The sequence below is a fragment of the Falco peregrinus genome, chromosome 1 (genome assembly GCF_023634155.1).
Source record: "Falco peregrinus isolate bFalPer1 chromosome 1, bFalPer1.pri, whole genome shotgun sequence".
Taxonomy (NCBI): Eukaryota; Metazoa; Chordata; class Aves; order Falconiformes; family Falconidae; genus Falco; species Falco peregrinus.
In genome coordinates this window covers 113798645-113817780 of record NC_073721.1, presented here as the reverse complement: position 1 = coordinate 113817780, position 19136 = coordinate 113798645, and the positions used below count along the sequence as shown (strand labels likewise).

At 45.0% G+C, this 19136-nt stretch overlaps 1 protein-coding gene across 8 annotated transcripts in view; it reads right to left on the bottom strand.

Annotated features, from left to right (window-relative positions):
- Positions 1 to 17216, bottom strand: part of MYO5A (myosin VA) — a 103189-nt gene extending 85973 nt beyond the window's left edge. For all 8 annotated transcript variants that reach the window (XM_055809181.1, XM_055809187.1, XM_055809196.1 and 5 more), the window contains exon 1: positions 17046 to 17216. In XM_055809181.1, the coding sequence (XP_055665156.1) occupies positions 17046 to 17072 (27 nt within the window). In that variant the 5' untranslated portion in view covers positions 17073 to 17216. The remainder of the gene's footprint in view (positions 1 to 17045) is intronic.
- Positions 17217 to 19136: the final 1920 nt, after the last annotated feature.

Below are 19136 nucleotides of genomic sequence, written 5' to 3'. Positions count from 1 at the left end.
ATCACATGGAAGAGTGGAATCATCATACTTTGTTCAAAGAAGGACAAGCTGGGCTGCTGAAAGGCAATGGCTTACTGATACCTATACTGTGCCTCTACAAGAGGCCAGAACAGGAAAAAAACACAGGGAGAAGTTTTCATTTTCTGCTGGTGGGTCGGAAAGCTAGCTGTATTACCACAGTTTTATGTAATAAGAAAATATAATAGGAAATGGCAGTATTCTCTCATACCTCATGATTTCATCTTAGGTCACATGAAGAAATCAGCAGACTATAATAATTATCAAATGAGACCATATGACTCACAAAGCCTCTCTTCTGAGATATTAACCTCTTGAAGTACTAATTGGCATTGCTGACAAAATGGAATTAGCTACGCAAGCGGCTCAGCAGTCGCTTCAGCAGTCAAATAGTTTTCTACTTCCATTGCACAATCACAAGTACTGCAGAAGGAGATACAGCTATCTTCCCAGCTTAACAGCTCTTTTGGTAAGAGCTGAAAGAGTTCATGAAATGATCTACATCCTAAAAAGAAAAGGGAAATTTCAACTCATAGAAAGCTGTCTGCAGTTCCTCAGCAAGATCTACTCATACAAGTGAACTTCTATGTTTTTCCCTTTGGCAGAGATCATCTATTAATTTATTTAGACAGCCTCAAAACCCACAGTCTTTCAGGTGTTAACCATGAAAAACCTACGAGAGGCATTGCCCTCCTACCTCTCAAGAATTACCCCTTTTTGGGGACAAATAAACCAGTTCATTGATGGCTGGACCAAGGAGATATAGTCAATTCTGGCATCACCAGCTGAAGCTGCCAATGGAACAGCAACAGGTGGTAAAAGTCAAAGCCAAATTTGACCAAAATCATTCAGCATGAACCTGTGGCTAACTGAACAGGGCTCCCTGGAGAGAGCAGGCTGAATTATTAGGCTGGAAAAAGCATCTATCCTAGCGAGAAATGACAACAAAACAGAACACAAAGTCATAAAAGTTCACGCAACAGAAGTGTTGAACTTATCTATGCAAAATGCAAACTTACTACAAAATTGTATCTGAGCTGTGGGATTTCCTTGGATTGGGTTGCTCTGAAAACATAATTTGATGCTATTAGAATAATTTCCTTTCAGCTTTATATTTTCCCCTATACTTGGTTCACAGTGCCACCACCATGGATGATAATACTGAGCCTAGAAACACTTGAAACAGAAACCTTCAGCTTTTATATTAACAACATCAGCAGATGCATGGCCAGGTGAGTAACAGGTCGAACACAAGTCTTAACTTGACCAACCTGGATCCCCTACAAAGAGATCCTGATCAGTCACACATGAGGCAGGAGGAGGTCCCACTTCTTCCACTGCTGAAACCGCTAAAATTTCTGCTGTCTGTCCTGCGATACAGAGGCAGTCCCAAGGAAACACTGCACTGCTCTTAACAAAGAGCTGCTGCCGGTTGCAGCTTGACAAGACAAGACTTTACTCTCCTTTCATAAAAATACCAAGTAACCAGGGAGGATTGGAAAGCAGAGCATTTCCATGACAAGCAGGCTGCTACAAAACCTCTGACCAACTCATCTAAATTCTTCTTGCAGCCTGGAGGAAATGGTATCATTAACTTTGCAAAAGAATCGAAAAAAAATTATCAATTTTCTTAAAGACAGTAACATTCTTTTGGCATGGAGCATATTTTTGGCCTTGCTGCTCAGCAAGCTCAGCCATTTACATACCTATTTTACAGTTTAAGGCCTGATATTTAGAAAGCATTCATTTAAAAAAAACATTTATAACATGATACATAGTGCGGAAAATATATGTGACAGTTTGTATTCATGTTCCAAATGTATTAATGTTGCAAAAAACGATCTCATGTAGTTAGTTTACCTAATAAGAAGATCAGAAGCCCCATGTTACCCTGACTGGTGGGAATTCCCTGATGGGGCACAGCAGAGCTCCCAAACAGCATCCAGGGGACAGTGGTGACCCAGGCTCTGAGCTCCACCCTAGGACACCACCACTACCAACTTGCTAATTTCCTTCTGACACTGGGTTTGCAAATTTGGGTCAAAGCGCCTGCAGCACGCAAGGTTAGGCAGGTAAGGCACCGCATCCTTCACCGCGCACAAGGGAACTCCTTGAACCGCAGCTCAATGACAAATATCTCTTGCACTTGAGTATTTCATCTACTAATACATTTGAATCCTAAAGACATAAAAGTCCTTTTTTTCCTGTCTTTCTTTTTCTTTCCTTCAAGCATTTTTATAAGGCATTCTTTGCATTTAGGACCTGATGACCTGTAACAACAAAACAACTTGTACGTTGTGTGCCAAACATGCCTCGATTGTACAAGGTACAACCAAAAATTATCAGCACCCCACAAAGAATCAGTGCAGCAAGTTTTACTTCTTCAACCACCAGAAAAATGTCCATTGACTTATACTTACCTGAAATTTCACCATATTTCAAAGTGATGCAAAAAATGTTAAACCCGCAACAGTGTGTATATATATATATACATGCTACTACAGGCAACTTTGATCAGCAAACAGAAATGTAAATGTTTTTATTTCTTTACATTTTAAAATTATTAGCAACCTTTCCACTGAAATTCAGAGAAAATTACGACCCTGAAAATCTACACACTGGGCCTGACATCGAGCCAGAAAACTCTGTTTTACTTTTAACTATCAAATCTATCAAAGAACAGTTATATTCCCAGATTGTAGTTGATATGGGTTTTGTAAGAAACATCTTTAAGGCGTTAAAACAAATGAAACATTTAAAAGTTGTCATTTTCTTAATCTTTAAAAACATAGCTTTCTGCATTTTACGTTATTGTACTTGACCTTCTCTTCAAAATGTTCTAAGGAGGGAGACAGATCTGGTTTACACCCTGTCATTACTAACCCAGACAAGACTTGAGCTATCAAAATGTTGCTCATTCAGCCCCCTAATGAGGGAACAAGCATTGTCAGCTCCTGTTGTATTTCACAGACCACCTTTCACAGGGTCTCCTCCACCCTCCCCAAGCAGCCGTTCACAGCCAGCGGCCAGGGCTTCCATCTCATACTCAGTGACTTACTCAGCTTGTGATGCCAGTAGTACCCGCCACTGAAAACCTCACCACGGCGATGGGAAGTCACATGCAGCACCACCTGGGTACACCACGAATTTGCCCACATGAAGCTTCTGACAGAGCTTAAGGCTATATTATCCATTACAGCAAAACAAAAGACGTTTCACAGAGTGTCACACAAAGACTGGGACAGACGCTGGCCTGGCCAGTGTGCTGGAAGGGATGCACAGCTACATCCTTCCCTGCATCCCCAATTTCTATTTCTAGACTTCCTGTCAACAACCCTTCCTCAGATTGTTGGTGACAAGCTGGAACTCTTGTAAAGTGATGCTTCTTCAGTGTTATGCTTTCACACTGCTAAGCGAAAGTGTCTGCAATTTTTATGTCAATTTTTAAGTAAATACTGAAGGCAGCCCTGTTCCTTTATCCAGGCCCTTGTCAAAGGGATGTGAGCTCACTGCATTTTTACTCTGACAGTATGTAATTTGTAACTAGTACCAAGAATTAAATGTCTAAAGAAGTATGCATTACTATAAATCAAAAAACTTAAGTACATTGTTATAAGTAAGATGTGAATGCAGCAAAGTTGTTGGGTTTTTTTAATAAAATCTCAGTCAGGAATACACTGAGATGTCAAAGGAATGAACGTGGCTCTGAAAGACCTTCAAGAAAGACAGCAATTACAGCTAGAGCAAAACCACCAATGTTTTGGTCACTACTCGAGACACAGAATAACTGAATAACCACAAGAAGAACAGCGGAAATGCCAAGCAGAACCGTGACGCCTACCCCAGACGGAGCAACAGGAACATATTCTGATTCATGTAAAACTTCATTTGAGGTCATATACACACAGAGAGGCATACGCTGTATTGCATTTTGATCCATACCACCAAAACGATGGCCAACACTGAATTATATGCTAGTGATTTCAAAAAGAATTTAATTATAAGTCTGCCTTAAAACACCTAATTCATCCAACCTGAAAAACATGTTACAAGAGTTGTAGAAGAGTGGCCACAAGAAATATAAGGACAAATGAAACAGCTACAGCCATCCCCTGAATATTAAGCTAATGAAACATGTTGTGTCAAAAAAAATAGTATTAGGAAAAGGATGCACGATTTTGTGTCTGTGTGCTTACAGTGAATTTTGTGGGTATATTAAAAAATTCTCCAATTCAAAAAATTTTCAAAAGCCAGTACTTCAGGAATACACACAAAAAAACCTTCACCATGTCATGATTAACTTCATGGGTGCCTGAATTTAAGATCCAAGAAAACAAATACTATGAGGGCAAATGAAACAAGCTGTTGTATGATCTTGTTTCAACTCTAAGATGATGCAAACCATAATATAGACTTCACAGCATAACTAACTAAATGCTGAAATAAGTATTGTTTCCAGAGCACCGGTACAAATTCAGTCAAGACCCTCCTGTTTCTTATATATTTTTACACGTCGATGTCACACAACGAAATGTTGGATTTCATTTTCTGAAGTTCTTACATGGATTTAAGACCTTACAGAAGCCTTTTACAATTATTTTCCCAAAAGCTTCTAGAAACCTCACCCACAGGAGGCAGGCAGGGTAACTGAATCGTTTCTCGCACCGCACAGCACAGCCCAAGTCTCGCTGGGGGACAGAAGGGGCTCATGGCGCTGGCTGCAGCTGGCTGCGCATCCTGGGCTCGTGCAGGCAGAAAGAGAAGGCACTGTCTTTTGTCTCCGCGCCCCTGCTTCAGCAGGGCCATCTGCATCACTGCCATGAGATTATTTGGTGTATCGAGCACTCGCTTAGGCAGGAAGGGAAAATAAAGGGCTCCATTGATCAGACAGATGCACTGCGCCGTGCCGTGCTACAGCGCTGGAGTTTGAAACAAGAAGTTATTAAGAAAAAAGTAGTGGAGCCATAACTGATCACCTAGCTCACAGAGGTGAAATAAGGCTAAATTTTCTGGTATCTGTAAAACATGTGGATTACGGACAATCACTGACTTCACTGTGAAAGTTTAATTTAAAAGTTAAAAATTAAAGGAAAGATATTTGGTATAAACTTTTGATAGTTGACAAGGCTGTACTTTTCTGAGCATCCTTCTGTAAAGCTGAGCTCAAGTCCAAACAGAATTCTTTTTATTTAATCCTAGCCCCACAAAAAAAAAGTCACATTGAAAGTAAAACACCTGCTTGAGGTTCTAAAAGTAAAAAATGAACTGATCATTTTTTGTTAGAACAACACAGAGGCCCCAGGCTGAGATGTAGTTAGATCACCAAAACAGAGCTTTTACTGACTTAACTTGACTTATTCAGGGAAAACTAGTTTTATACTCAGCTACCCAGAACATAACTCTGTCATTACGGTCAAGTCCTCAATACAGACATTTTTTTCTGCCATATTATAACAAGCAACCTGGCATCAGTGAAGCACATCTAATGAAGCTATGTTTAGTCCCACCATTTTTTCATGGGAAATTAACAGTAATGTCCCCATGCAAGGAAACCAGAATGACTTGGTATCTCCAGAGGTCCCTGCCAACGCTGACCACCCTGCAATCTTGTGATCCAGCAAGTTCTAACTTAAAACCAGCGAGCAGAGTTAAACCTCCCAAAGAGCCCTCCGCAAGTGTTGGGCAAAGCTGTGAAAGCAGAACCAGGGTTAACGGCCACAGTGCTGCTCTCAGGAACATTTCAGCCGAAGCAGCTGCATTTCTCCCCCTGCCACTGTCAGCCCTGCCCTGGTAAATCCCCGGGCAAAAAGTGCACACAAGTCGCTGGGCGCAGCTGGGCTGCGAGCACCGCCGGGACCTGAGCACTGCCCCGTCCAGCTCATGTCATTAGTGCATTTCTAACCTTGATTACCATGAGAAATCAGGGAAGACACCGCTGTGTTGGAGAGGGGAGTGAAATTAGAACCTTTCAGGCTAGCTGGAAATTGTATACCATATTTAGCCTTAGAGAGACTACTCCACTCCTTTTCTCCACAAGCATTATCTATTTGATTGTTTGCAAAAAGTTTATATTGCCTTCCTATTTCCAATATATAAGATTGTCACAAGGAAGAAGTGCATGCTGACATGAAATTCTAACAACTTCTGCAAATGCTTCTCCACATATAAGATTTTTCTAAGGGAGAAAATGTCCTAAACAATGAAATTACTGTCTGGTATGTTTGAAAAAAGGCATCTTTATATATCTCCAGATCCTAAGTCAAAACTCTACTTACTTTAAACCTTTATTATTAATAAACTATTATATTTATAAGCTATTATATGATTGGCTATATAGCCTTCACCTATGTTAAAACCAAGAAAACAACAAAACATATTCTACTTACTTTAACATACATATAGTCTAAACCATCTATTTCCATCCCGTATCTCTTGTAACACAGATTTTCAGCACTTTCGGAGGCTGTTGGCGTTTCCTTTCCAGGCAAAATAAGCTTGATCTCCATGTACACTTCTTGTATTAGCATACACTAACTCATAAGGCAACTTGGGAATCTCTCTGATTTCCTCAGCAAAACAACTGAGGTCATCTGCTTTAAAGATACTCATGAATAATCCATGGAGTCTGCAGAAAGTAACGTGTGACAAGCCATGTTGGGGCAATGAATTCCTGCATTGTTAGACCAACTCATAGTATTTTTAGGTTATGCCTCTGGCTCTACAAAGAGCAAGAGTGTCCTCCTGTAAATTACAAAGTAATCTCAAAATTCTCTTGTCTTATGATAATCAAACAGAAGAACTCAAAGACACCATCCGTAATTGCAGCAAGACTTCATGGCTCCTGGCATTTTTGCCCAACTACCTTTTTGTTGAGACACATCACTCCTGAGCTTTAAGGTGGTGATCCTTGATTATTTAACCAGCTTTCTTGGGCACCTCTTCCCAACAGGGCTTTACCCCATGGTACTCTACTGAGCAGACACCTGAAGAGGCCAAAATCAGCTCTCCCAAAGTCTAGGGTAGCGATTTTGCTGTGCACCCTCCTTGCTGCCCTAAGGATCTTGAGCCCCACCATTTCACAGTCACTGCAGCCAAGGCTGCCCTGGAGCACCACACTCCCCACCAGTCCCTCCTTGTCGGTGAGAACAAGGTCCAGCGTGGCCCCTCTCCTCTTCGGCTCCTCTGTCACTCGGAGAAGGAAGTTATCATCAATGCACATCCCAGGAACCCCCTGGATTGCCTATGCCCTGCTGTGCTGTCCCTCCAACAGATATCAGGGGGTTGAAGTCCCCCATGAGGACCAGGGCTTGCGAAGGTGAGGCTGCTCCTATCTGTCTATAGACAGATAGGCCTCATCTGCTAGGTCTTCCTGCCTGTACCAGACCCCCACGATAATGTCACCTGTCCCTGCCTTCACTTTAACCCTGCCCCATAAGCTCTCTGTGGGCTCCTCATCCCTGCCCAGGCATACAGCTCCGTGCACTCCAGCTGGTCGCTGACACAGAGCTCAGCACCCCCTTCTCACCTCCCCTCCCTGCTCCTTCCTAAAAAGCCTGTGTATCCTTCCATTCCGGCACTCCACAGGTACCATCCCATCCCTCTGGTGACGCCAATAAGATCACAGCCCTGCAGGCATGCGCGTTCTCTTAACTCCTCGTGTTTATTCCCCATCTACCTGCATTTGCGTGGAGGCATTTATGTCGGGCCGATGAAACTGACTGACTTGACACGTCACACGTTATTTCCCCCCTGTCTTACCTACTACAAAGACAGAATGAGAGCTCTTCAAAGCAACGCTGCTTTAGGCTTTACATTTAATTTTAAAGTGAGGGCTCTCATCAGACCACAATGTAAGTACGTAGCCTGGAAGAGTCTGCTCTCAACCATCCCCGCTGTCTCCTAAGAGCCAAATAACTTCAGCAAACCACTTCTCCTGCTAATTACTGGCAGCAGCTTTTATTCTGTGTGAATTACCCTGACAGCCCTTCCTACAGTCATACCCGAAGTGAGGTTAAAAGGCAAAAATGAAGACTTGGTGAGTGATGAGGGGAATGCAACAGCTTTCAAGATCTTCAGAAAATAACCACAATTTTCACCAAACAGCGTGGAAGTAACAGACTGAAAGACAACCCTGCAGGCACAGCTGCAATCTGCACTCCTGACTGCCTCTGCTCCAGTTTAATCTTCATACCGCTCCCTCAGACCCTTCACCAGCATGGTGACTTCTCATTCATACCAGCTTATCTGATGTTAGGTTTGTACCTACTTCTCCCTTACAATTTTAAGAAGCTTTACCGCAGCCTTGAGTACCTCCATGCCATTTATTATTCAGGGAAAGATCCGTGACAATTCTTGCTATTGTCCCTGATTAACAGGCCAAAGAAATTAAATCCATGCCACTAAGGAGAACAGATGGTGTAAAGACACAAGATCTCTGCTTTTGTAAGTAATCCATTTCCAACTTCTTCAGAATTTGCATTAAAATTCACAGATACTGACATCAGAACTTGGGTCAATATCTGCAATCCACACAAATTCAGTAGGAGTAAAATCTTTAAACTTTATTAGTAGTGCCTACAGTTTCCTGTGCTTACATTCCAGCTGCTTAATGCCCAGAATTCAGCAAGATGGGCACTCCTCTAATGTAACTGCACCAAGTACTTATCTGCTTTTTACAAAAAAACAAAAAAAAACCCACAAACCTTTTAGCCAGCACTGTTCTCCTCTTTACATTATATTTGTATATAAATAGACTAATATACAGAAACAAAACTACTGAATACTGCAATTAACTGAGCTATATTGTGAAAAGTGCAGGTTATAACCCAGATGGCCAGGAACAGGAAGACCCCAAAATCATCAGGATCATCAGCTCGATAATGCTGGTGCTTTTCACATTTGTGCAGTGCTGGGAAGTTCAGGTTATCCATCTCACACAGTATTTCACATGAGGCTGCTGCCTGTAGCAAACCGAGAAAGTGGGCTATGCTAAAAGAAGATGAGTGAAACTGTTACCTCCCTGAGATGGTGGGAGATCTGAAAGCGAAAACTACTCCTGAAAATACACTCTTGCTATTAAATATTAAAATTGGGTGTTAAGTAGACAGGCCCTAACTTATTGCAACAATGCATACACAGAGCTTAACACAAAGAACTTGATGACATCCCTAGGATATGTTTCCCCTTGTTTTCCTACACAAATTATTGTGAGCAGGTATACGACAGCAAAGTTATTTCCCTGCAGTAAGAGGAAATAAGAGAATAAAAGGTGCAATCTTTCAGATTTACATGCTTGATTTCAAAGCATAAAATTAAGCAATGCGATTACTCACATGGAATAAAGATAAATCTTTGCAGGATCAGGCTTAAGCAAACCCAGGGTTAAGCAGAGCCAAGCAACACGGAGAGTGGAGAGGAAATGATGCAGTCCTAAGCAAAGGGTGGCACTGGCACAGGCGTGAAAGCACTCTTCTCTGCCAGGAAAGTCACTAAAAGCCTTGCTATTAGCATTAGTAAACAGGGCCTTAGCAACCCAATCATACAACTCCCCATCCTGGATGCAGCTCAGAAGTAAAGCCAACAAAAGGAAAAAGTTACTGTGCGAAGAGCCTCATGACCTTTATGTAACAGGTTTAATGTTGTACCTAACGCATTTCTACTTACTTAAAGGTTTTCCTACCAATTTAAACCAATCAAACTCTCAGGAGCATCACCGCCAAAACAAAAACATACATCTGTTGTGGCGTGTCATGAGTGGGGTTATGATCTATGAAAATAACTTAAGCAGAAAGTCATAGCTTGAGGAATGAGTCAAAGTCACAGACATGACAAAAACTTCTAAGAACCATGGGTTTATTCTGACCTTAACACCATGTTTTCTGCAACAAGAACCACCTAGTATTAAGGGAAAATAATAAGTTCTTCCTTGCTGTTTCAGCAGCAGAGAAGACAAGCAGAAGTTGCACACTGCTGCTTCAACTTGTTTGAGCAGTTTGCTAATGAAGCACCAGGAACATCAGCCTTGCCCGAAAGCCGTTTCTTGGCCCTGGCCCAACTGTACAAATACTCACTATCTGAGTCAAGCACGATACACATAATAGTAAACACTGCTCTACTACAGCAAGCACAAAATTAGATCACAGATAACCTCTGCACCCTCAATCACACAAAAGAAAACCTGACCAAGTAAAGGAGTTCAGACTCTGCTCATCCCTAACTTCATACATGCAAACCAAGCTAAGCTGACTTTAATCAAGAGGCGTAAAACAAACCATCGCCTCTTATTAAGAAGCTCTTGCTGCTTGACAGTGCCAAGTGAAACTGGGTCTATCATCTTCCCCTTGCCAAGATGCCTTTTAAACCAGCAATGTCTGTACAGATGCCTGTATATACATGCAGGTGTCAAAAATTCCAATAATATAAGCAAGACTTCAAATAGTTAAATATTTGGTTTGTGTACGCCTTGTGTTTTCAAGTAATGAAATCTGAATTCAATGGACGTCCCTGCAGGACACCCCAAGTGGCTGGCTCCTCCAAGGTCTGCTTCAGAGGCTGTTCTGACTTGCCAGAAATCCAGGCAGCATCCCGCTGGTACCCACAGGACAGCAGACTTGCCAGCTGTGCACTGCTTTTCCCTGTCATGGTTTAACCCCAGTCAGCAACTCAACCCCACGCAGCCACTCGCTCACTCCCCCCCCAGTGGGATGGGGGTGAGAACGGAAAGGGTAAAAGTGAGAAAGCTCGTGGGTTGAGATAAAGACAGTTTAATAGGCAAAGCAAAAGCCACGCACACAAGCAAAGCAAAACAAGGAGTTCATTCACCGCTTCCCAGCGGCAGGCGGGTGTTCAGCCATCCCCAGGACAGCAGCGCTCCATCATGGGTAACAGTTACCTGGGAAGACAAACACCACCCTTCCAAACGTCCCCCCCTTCCTTCTTCCCCCAACTTTATATGCTAAGCGTGATGTTCTATGGCACGGAATAGCCCTTCGGCTAGTCCAGGTCCCAGCTGTGTCCCCTCGCAATGTCCGGTGCCCCTCCAGCCCTCTCACTGTCAGGGCCTGAGAACCTGAGAAGTCCCTGACTTAGCATAAGCATTACTTAGCAACAACTAAAAACATCAGCCTGTTAGCTTATCTATGTTATTCTCACACCAAATCCAAAACACAGCACTGCACCAGCTACTAAGAAGATTACCTCTATCCCAGGACATTCCCTCACAGCTGAAACACCATCTACAATTAATCTTACTATCACTTCTTGCTTTTTTAAATCCTATTAAAAATAGACCATCCAGAAACAGTGAAACCTTGTGATACTGGACGTTTCTGTGACTTCCTCCAATTCAACTGGTTCAATGAGCAAATTTCAGTAACAAAAATGCTTTCTTTAGTCCTGCAGAGATTAAACAATGGGTCTCATTAAAGACAGGCAGAAATTACTTTGTTATGAGAACACATGGAGAGGATTAAACTCCCAAAGACCCCATGAGGAGACCCTAGCAGCCAGGTACATCTGCCTGACTGGCCGCCTATCCCTTCCAACTCAACCCAGCGCTCTGTGGCTCACCAAAAGATAATGATGGTCATTGCACACATTTCCTGACATAGCAGGAGCTCAACAGCACTTTATCTGGTGATTTATTTATCTAAAAAATAATAGTAATCCATTACCTAAGCCATCTGGCTCATGCTATAAAATCGCTGCAGTAGAAACAGACTGCAAGTAATCAGTGACAGCTCAATGTACAGACATTACTATTCTGCAAGGATTGCCGATGACAGTTTGGGGGTGATCCCACATAATCCACCAAAATTATTAGGTAAATGTTTTAACATTAAACAATAACTCAAAGAATTAAACAAATAAGACCAATTACTATAAATGGGACCTTCACAACTATTCTTTACATGTAACAAAGAATTCACACAACTTTCAAGATTATGTCTACAGAAAAAAAAATACCTATTTTTTAATATAAAGCTTTGATCTCTTTCTCCCCCCCAAAGTAGCTCCCAACGATGCTACACTTTCAGCGTTCTGTTAGACCTACAGGATATGCCCTCCCAAAAACTGTTTGTGGGCTGTGAGAAGCTTTCACGAACAGCTTGGTACCTCTCCAGCCCCACTGACCTGCCCAGGGTGGTATTATTTCCTCCTCACACTCAGTGCCCAGGGGAGCAGCTCTTGGCACAGACCGGCCTCTGACTCACACCATAGCTCACTTTGCTTCCCAAGGTTCACAGTTTCTTTTAACAAGAGTAATGGATTGTTGACATGTCATGAAACTGCCATTAGAAAGCTAGTTTTCTGTTAGGCTGACGTGGTTGGCATTCGACCACAAGAAAAAATTTTTTTTTACAAAAACATAATAAAATGTCAAGGTTAGGTTAAACCAAGTATTGTTAGACTGCTGAGTAATTACATCCCCAGCACCTTCAATTTAAAGGCAAGAATAAAGTTGGTGCACACAGTTGTGAGTTGTCACTGGCAGAATTGCCACCATGCTTATTCCAGTGACACAGCACATCCCCAAAGCAGAAAAGCAACTGAAATATCCCCTCTTCTGCTGCTGCACTAGATTTTTAGAAGAGGCAGAGACAGTTATAAAATGCACTGTAAAGGCTCACTGTCATTTGCAGAAGTAATTGTTTGACAGCACATATCTGACTTCCGCAACAGCCTCTCTGCTCTGAGCCGCACCGCACGGGTCCGACTCCGAAGCAGAGCAGCACACCCAGGTTGTGGTGGAGATGAACAACTCCCACCTCTGCTTTACCGGGCAGCACTGCTCTCGGGGAACAAAGCAGCGATCTACTGAGACAACTGGTTACTGTTTAACATGCAGAAAACACTTATGTCACATCCAATAGTTTGAACAGCAATACACAAGACTACATAATTAAGGCTGCTTTTTCTTAACCCCCAAGAAAAACCCAGTAATAAGCACAGACATAAGGAAACACGGTTACATTTTGTGTCTTATACTCAGGTTGGTTCTTGCTGTACTTCCCTCCCCACGTACCATTAACGTACCCAAGAGCCATAACCTGGTCAGAATCTGCCTTTTGCCATTTTCGCTTGCAAGGTCCCAGCACAACTGAAGGGGAAGACCAAGTCTCCTAACACCCTGGCTTCCCACCGAAGCAGCTGCCCGCAGACACCCCCAGGAAAGCAAGAAGGGGCTCCTTGCAACACTGGGGACCACACAAGCAGGGTTTTTGTTCTATACAGTTCCCTCTGACACTTCCCTAACTCAGTTTACAGCTTATAAACCCTCAAACTGAACCATTTCAGGGAGAGGGCAGCAGGACTGAAGGTCAGGCTACTGAGTTCAGCCTGCCCAGACCGTACTCTCCAGCAAAAACCATTTACTGATTCCTCTGTGTTCCAAGGAATATTTCCATTCACTCAAACTGAAATTAGATTAGGCCCTAAATTAGGAGCAGGCTAGCTGAAGCTAGCTGCCCTTAATCTCAAAGATACTGGAAACGGAGGAACACATTGTTAGCAACAAGAATAAAAATAAATTAATGCCTGACTGAATGGATAAATACATAAATAAGTCCATTGCACACAGCCACACAAAACTGAAACAGAAATCCCAAGAGGGCAAAGCAGCATGCTCTAGCAAAGCACAGCGTGAAACAGAAACAACTCAAACTCAGGGAAAAAGGAGAACAAAAATGACTGATGTTAACTCTTCACTCTGACTTTAAAAGAGGTGGCATAAACACAGTGTCTGATCTGCTTCATCAATTTTCATGTACAGGCAATGAGACCATGTGCTGGGGGTTGGTTTTACACACCTGAAGATCACAAATCTCACACAAAACCTGGCCAGTGCAGAGAAGTCAGATGAGTTCGAGGTCTAGGCAAAATGTTCTCACTTGTTCTTAATCTCCAAGGAAAGCAGATTACACTTAAGAAAAGCTGACACATGGCCTACATTGTCCCCACCAATTCTTATGGGTCAGCAGAAGCAGGTATCTAACTGTTGTTGGTCAACAGTTACTGAAATGCTGACTGACTACACCCGAGCACCACTCAGCAGGGCTTCAGTGATTCAGGAAACACATCAAGATTCTCCTAAGTTTGTTGCCAGAGTCAAAGAACCAAAACTTTCAGAAATGATGCTACAGCAGGACCACCAACCCGCCAGTGATAGATACCCAACAGGACAAGTTAACCAGAGCTCATAGGCATAATATTTTAAATAAGAATGCCTAGGATACAACCCATGGCGCAGTTTTAAACTGCTGCACCCCAAAACTGAAGCTAATGCCTTCAAGCAGAATCTGTGTTTGAAGCATCACTGGGCACAGGAACACAAAGCTTGTTTGGGTCCATTGTAACTAGCCTGTGTGAGAGCTCAAGACAGTCCTTTCACTTAAATCCAAATTTCCAGATTAACTACAACCATGTGCAACAATGAAGCCGCCTCTACGGTCACCAGGTTCAGACATACACCCAGATGCCTCAAAGAAGTAAGATTTTCATAGCGATAGCACGACTTCTTCAAAAACTTGTGTTGCTGCTTTCTGACAAAAAAAGAATTTAGCTTGGGAAAGCAAGAGCTCCTTTACGCTCTTTCAAGACAGTACATCTGGTTGGGTCAGTGGGTGCTATTTTTTTATGCTGGAAAGCAAAGAGACCAAATTTGAAGGCTTAACAGTGCATGTTAGCAACACTGGACACACTGAAGCATGCAGCAGAGCACCTCACTTCCACAAACAATAGCCAGAAATAAGAAGTCTGTTTCTCCCATTCTCAGACAACATTTGAAGAGATGCTGACAAATTCTTTGCAACACTGGTCATCCAGTCATTAATATGATTTTACCAACTGTTGTTCCAAGTAACTCGCATGAACACAGCTACCTGAACAACTCAGGCAAGCTGGGACATGGGTTCCCAGTAGGAGAGGGTAAGACAGCTGCCAGGTACTTCACTTCAGGACACACACGTGCAAACACACAGCCAGCAACGATGTGCTGCAAATTCACACACTACCCTGCTCACCAGCAAAATATCTATGCCAACACCATACATTAAGCCTCGATGCTATGCTGGAAGCTCTGGTACGTTAAGCAGCTGTCCTGAATGACAATCCTGACTCGTGCCTGCCAGTATAAAATAGACGTGAAAGTCGCTCTTTCTGTGCCTACATATGGCTCTAAAGAGGACAAGAACAGCCTGTGGTGTGAGAGTAAAACACAGAAGCAAACTCTCTGGCCTTCGTCATCCAGCAGGTCCCTACTGGAGCAGGATCACTCCTGCGCTTGTTTGTGTTCACTACTTTTGCCTCTGCATGCTACGACCTTAAATCCATTATTTATGTTACTTAATCAAGGATGAGATACTGAACGCGATTTAAACAGATAGATGGCTTTACATGGGGGAAAAAGTCAGCAGAGAGGGAAGAGAGCAGAGACAGTCTCTCCTGAACACCCAGCAGCTTTCCCACCCAGGCACCCGATTCAGAGCCATGCCTTCCTCAAGAACCACACGGGGCCCTAAGCCTTCCACTGTTAAACAATCCCAAGACAACAGGAATCCACATTTTCAGGGCACCTTCTGACCAAAGGATTTAACCACTCTAGGAAGTGAATTCAAGGTCAGATGGGGTTGGAAATTAAAAAAAAGAAAAAAGAAAAAAAGAAGTATTTCTCATCAACTTCTTACGAGACACTTTAACTCCATAATAAGAACACCCACAGAGAGAGATAAATCCAGAATACCTTTCCAAAATAACTCCTTACATAGAGGAGGTCTGTTGGGCGCTTGGAAACAACTCTGCAGTACCATTGCTCTCTTGACCAGAATGCTAATCCTCATCCCATTTTGCAATGACAGTTAACAGAGATACTTTGTAGGAGGCACAAGACACCAAGATGCCTGGTAACAATTAATGTATTCAGCATCCTTAAAGGGGTGCAGGCTCACCTCACTTCCTCACATTCAGTCTCTCCTACACAACTACAATATTCAGGTATGGTCAAGCCTATTGAAGGGACTGTCCAGTTGGATTTGTACTGATGCACAGTTAACACACTGTCTTATCACATCTGAGTGAGAGGACTCTACAAATAAGGTGAACTATTCTTGCCAGAACAAAAAGCCTGTTTCCTTTCCTTTCTCTCCTCACACAAAGAACTAGACTGGGGGTAATTCTGGAGTATTTCATAAAGTGGCTCGAGGATCTAGATGGCACAGCTTTCAATAAAACACACTTTGACTGTGCAAGCTTTCTGAAAGAAGTATCTGGAGTTTGCAATGCTGTCCTGTGGTGAGCAGTTCTGGCGACCCCAGTCATCACTTCTGCCCTTAAAGACCTGTGGTCTGTCCTTTTTTTTTTCAGATTTTTACAGCAGATCAAGGCAGAGCAATGAAAACAATGCCTGGCTAGCAGCCCAAAGAATCGTTTCCACAGCTCTCGATCTGCAGGCTTTGCCACCGTCCAGACGAGCAGGGAGTAACTGCTTCCAGGTGGCAGCTGATGACAGACACTAACGCACAGGACTAAAAAGATGGGAAAAGCGTCTGTTTGAAAAGCGCACGAGAGCCACGCACCGCATCGCTGCTGACTGTAGGGCTCCTGAGCGGCTGCCAGGGGAACAAACACAACCTAAAGGTGCAGTGTCACCCAGGCGGCGAGTTGAACTGCAGAGCGCCTGTGCCGCACGAGTCGGTGCCGCACACGGCGCGGGCGGTGCAGCCACGCTACCCGCGGCGGGCCCGGGGCGGGCAAGGCCGGCTCCCCCGCGCTGCCTCCCCGCCCGGCCCGGCGGGCAGAGCCGCTCCGGGGGCGGTGGGCCCCGCCGCCGCGCCCCGCCGGGATGCGGGTCCATCTTGGGGAGAGGCGCCGGCTCCCGCCGGGGCGGCCCCGCCGCGGGGCGACCGTCGGGGCCGGGGCCGGCAGCGCCCGCCGCTGCCCTGCCTTGCCGCTGCGCCGCTCGCCCGGGCCGCGCTCCCCCCGCCGCCGCCGCGCCCGCCCCCGCGCAGCCCCCGGCCCCGCCGCCGCCCTACCTTCGTGTAGAGCTCGGAGGCCGCCATGGCGCAGGGCGCGGGCGGGCGGCCCCTCTGCGGCAGCCCGGCGGCGGGAGGCGGAGGCGGCGGCGGGAGGGCGGGCGAGAGGGAGGGAGGATGCTCAGGCGGCGGCCCGGGCGCGGCGCGCCATGTTGCTACCTGGCGGGCGGCGGGGCTGCCGCCGCTCTGTGCATTGTGGGAGCGGCGGGCGGCGCGGGGCCTCCCCCGGCGGGCGGGCGGGCCGGCCGGCCTCTGGCGCTGCCCGCTGCCCTCCCCGCGCTGCCGGAGGGGCCGCCGACCGAAAAGCCGGGCTGCGGGAGGGCCGCGGCCTCCGGCCGCCTGAGCAAGAGCTGGTGTCCCTCCCCTCCTCCCGACCCTGCTGCCGTCCTTCCCCCGGACTGAACAAATCACGCGTTTCCCCGCCGGGCGCGTCGGTGATGCCCGCCGCTGTCCAGCCGCTGCGCGCCCGCGGCGACCCAGGCGGGCTGAGGCCCAGCACCGACCGCCCTCACGGGCCGCTCCCCCGCCCCAGGGGCCGCGCTCCCGCCTCACGGGCCGCTCCCCCTCAGGTTCCCCCGCCCCGGCCTCTCGGGCCGCTCCCTTGCCCCAGGGGCCGCGCTCCCGCCGCCCCTCCAGCGCTCTGCCCGGGTCACAGCCGCCACCCCACCGCCCGCCCAGCTATCCCCATCCTGTATTTCAGCGTGTATTTCTCAGGTGCCAAGTTTTCAGGGTTTTTTTGTCTTCGCTCTCCAACTCTGATCCCATCCTTCAAATTGCTTACAACCTCCTCCAGCTTGGTTTTTTTTTTAAATGATTCAAACCACTACTGAAAACAGCAAAGAGAACTGGGCCCGAAACAGTTGCTCCCATAAGCAAGTCCAGTTCTCACCAAGAAATGAAGGCACACATCCTTGAAAAGTTGAACACCCATGGAGAAAGGAATGAAAGGCGTAATCCGTGTTCTGGCTAGCTCTTGAGACAGCACCTCATTGCTTTATGAATCATTAACGAGTAATTTTTACAGGTCATGTTATGGCAAGAGTGCTTTCCACAGCAGAACTGAAAGCTGTTGCTGTCTTTCTGCATTCTCCCTTTTCACCTTGGCATGGCATCCCACAGTCCAAGCCATCCAAAATACAAAACAAGCTTGAAACTGTTATCTTTGCCATGCTCTCCACCGAAATGCTTTGACTTACTAAATGGTATCATCTTGGCGAACTTCAACTGTTCAAATAACAGCTCGGTATTCCATGGGTAGTAACTGTACTCCTGACACTTGCTGCAACTACCAAATAAACAGACAGACCCATCGTACAGAGAAAATGAGCCATGAAAGAGGTGGGTGACCTGCTCAAAAATCACTCATCAGCTCAGCTGGATTTCTACTTCTGGCTGTTACTATCTGGACTCCCAAAATCAACACTCCCAATACATGCTATAATCTATCTACTTCACTGCTTCTCACTGAAGGAGATGGAGAAAGTAGCAAGCACAAACGAAAAACAGTTAAGATGAAAATATGGAGCCTTACCTAGAGTTGTTTGTATTAGGCACAGTCTTCACAGCTAGTAAACTAAGGTTAGTAATTTCAGAGAAGAGATTAAAAGAAAACCTTGGTTTTGCTGGAAGAGTTCAGAGTTGAAACTCAAATGAGAATTGAATTAAAAAAAATACCTGCCTTCCCATGTTCTGCCAGTATGTCCAGGATTATCAGCCACAATTACTGTTACTGTTCCATGCCTAGGAGGCTCACATCCATCAGCAGAACTGGACATTTTCCTTCAGCCCTGTGAGAAGCCCAGAACTCTTTCATGTGAATTTCTGGCCAGGTCAGGGGTGAGGTTTTTGGCCAAGAAGTTTGCACAGCAGCTCCTCATGTGTACACTATGGCAAGACAGAGAGATATATACTAAAGCTACCAGTCATCGTGCATGTTCAGCACATATTTAAGAGTGTGATCATCCCCCTTTAATAGGTTTAATCTAAGAATCTGGATGTATGAACCACAGAAATCTCAACAGTTTTGTTTTCAGAAGGGACCTGAACCTCCCCTCTGACTCTGTGCTGCTTCATATCCAATATTTGATACCC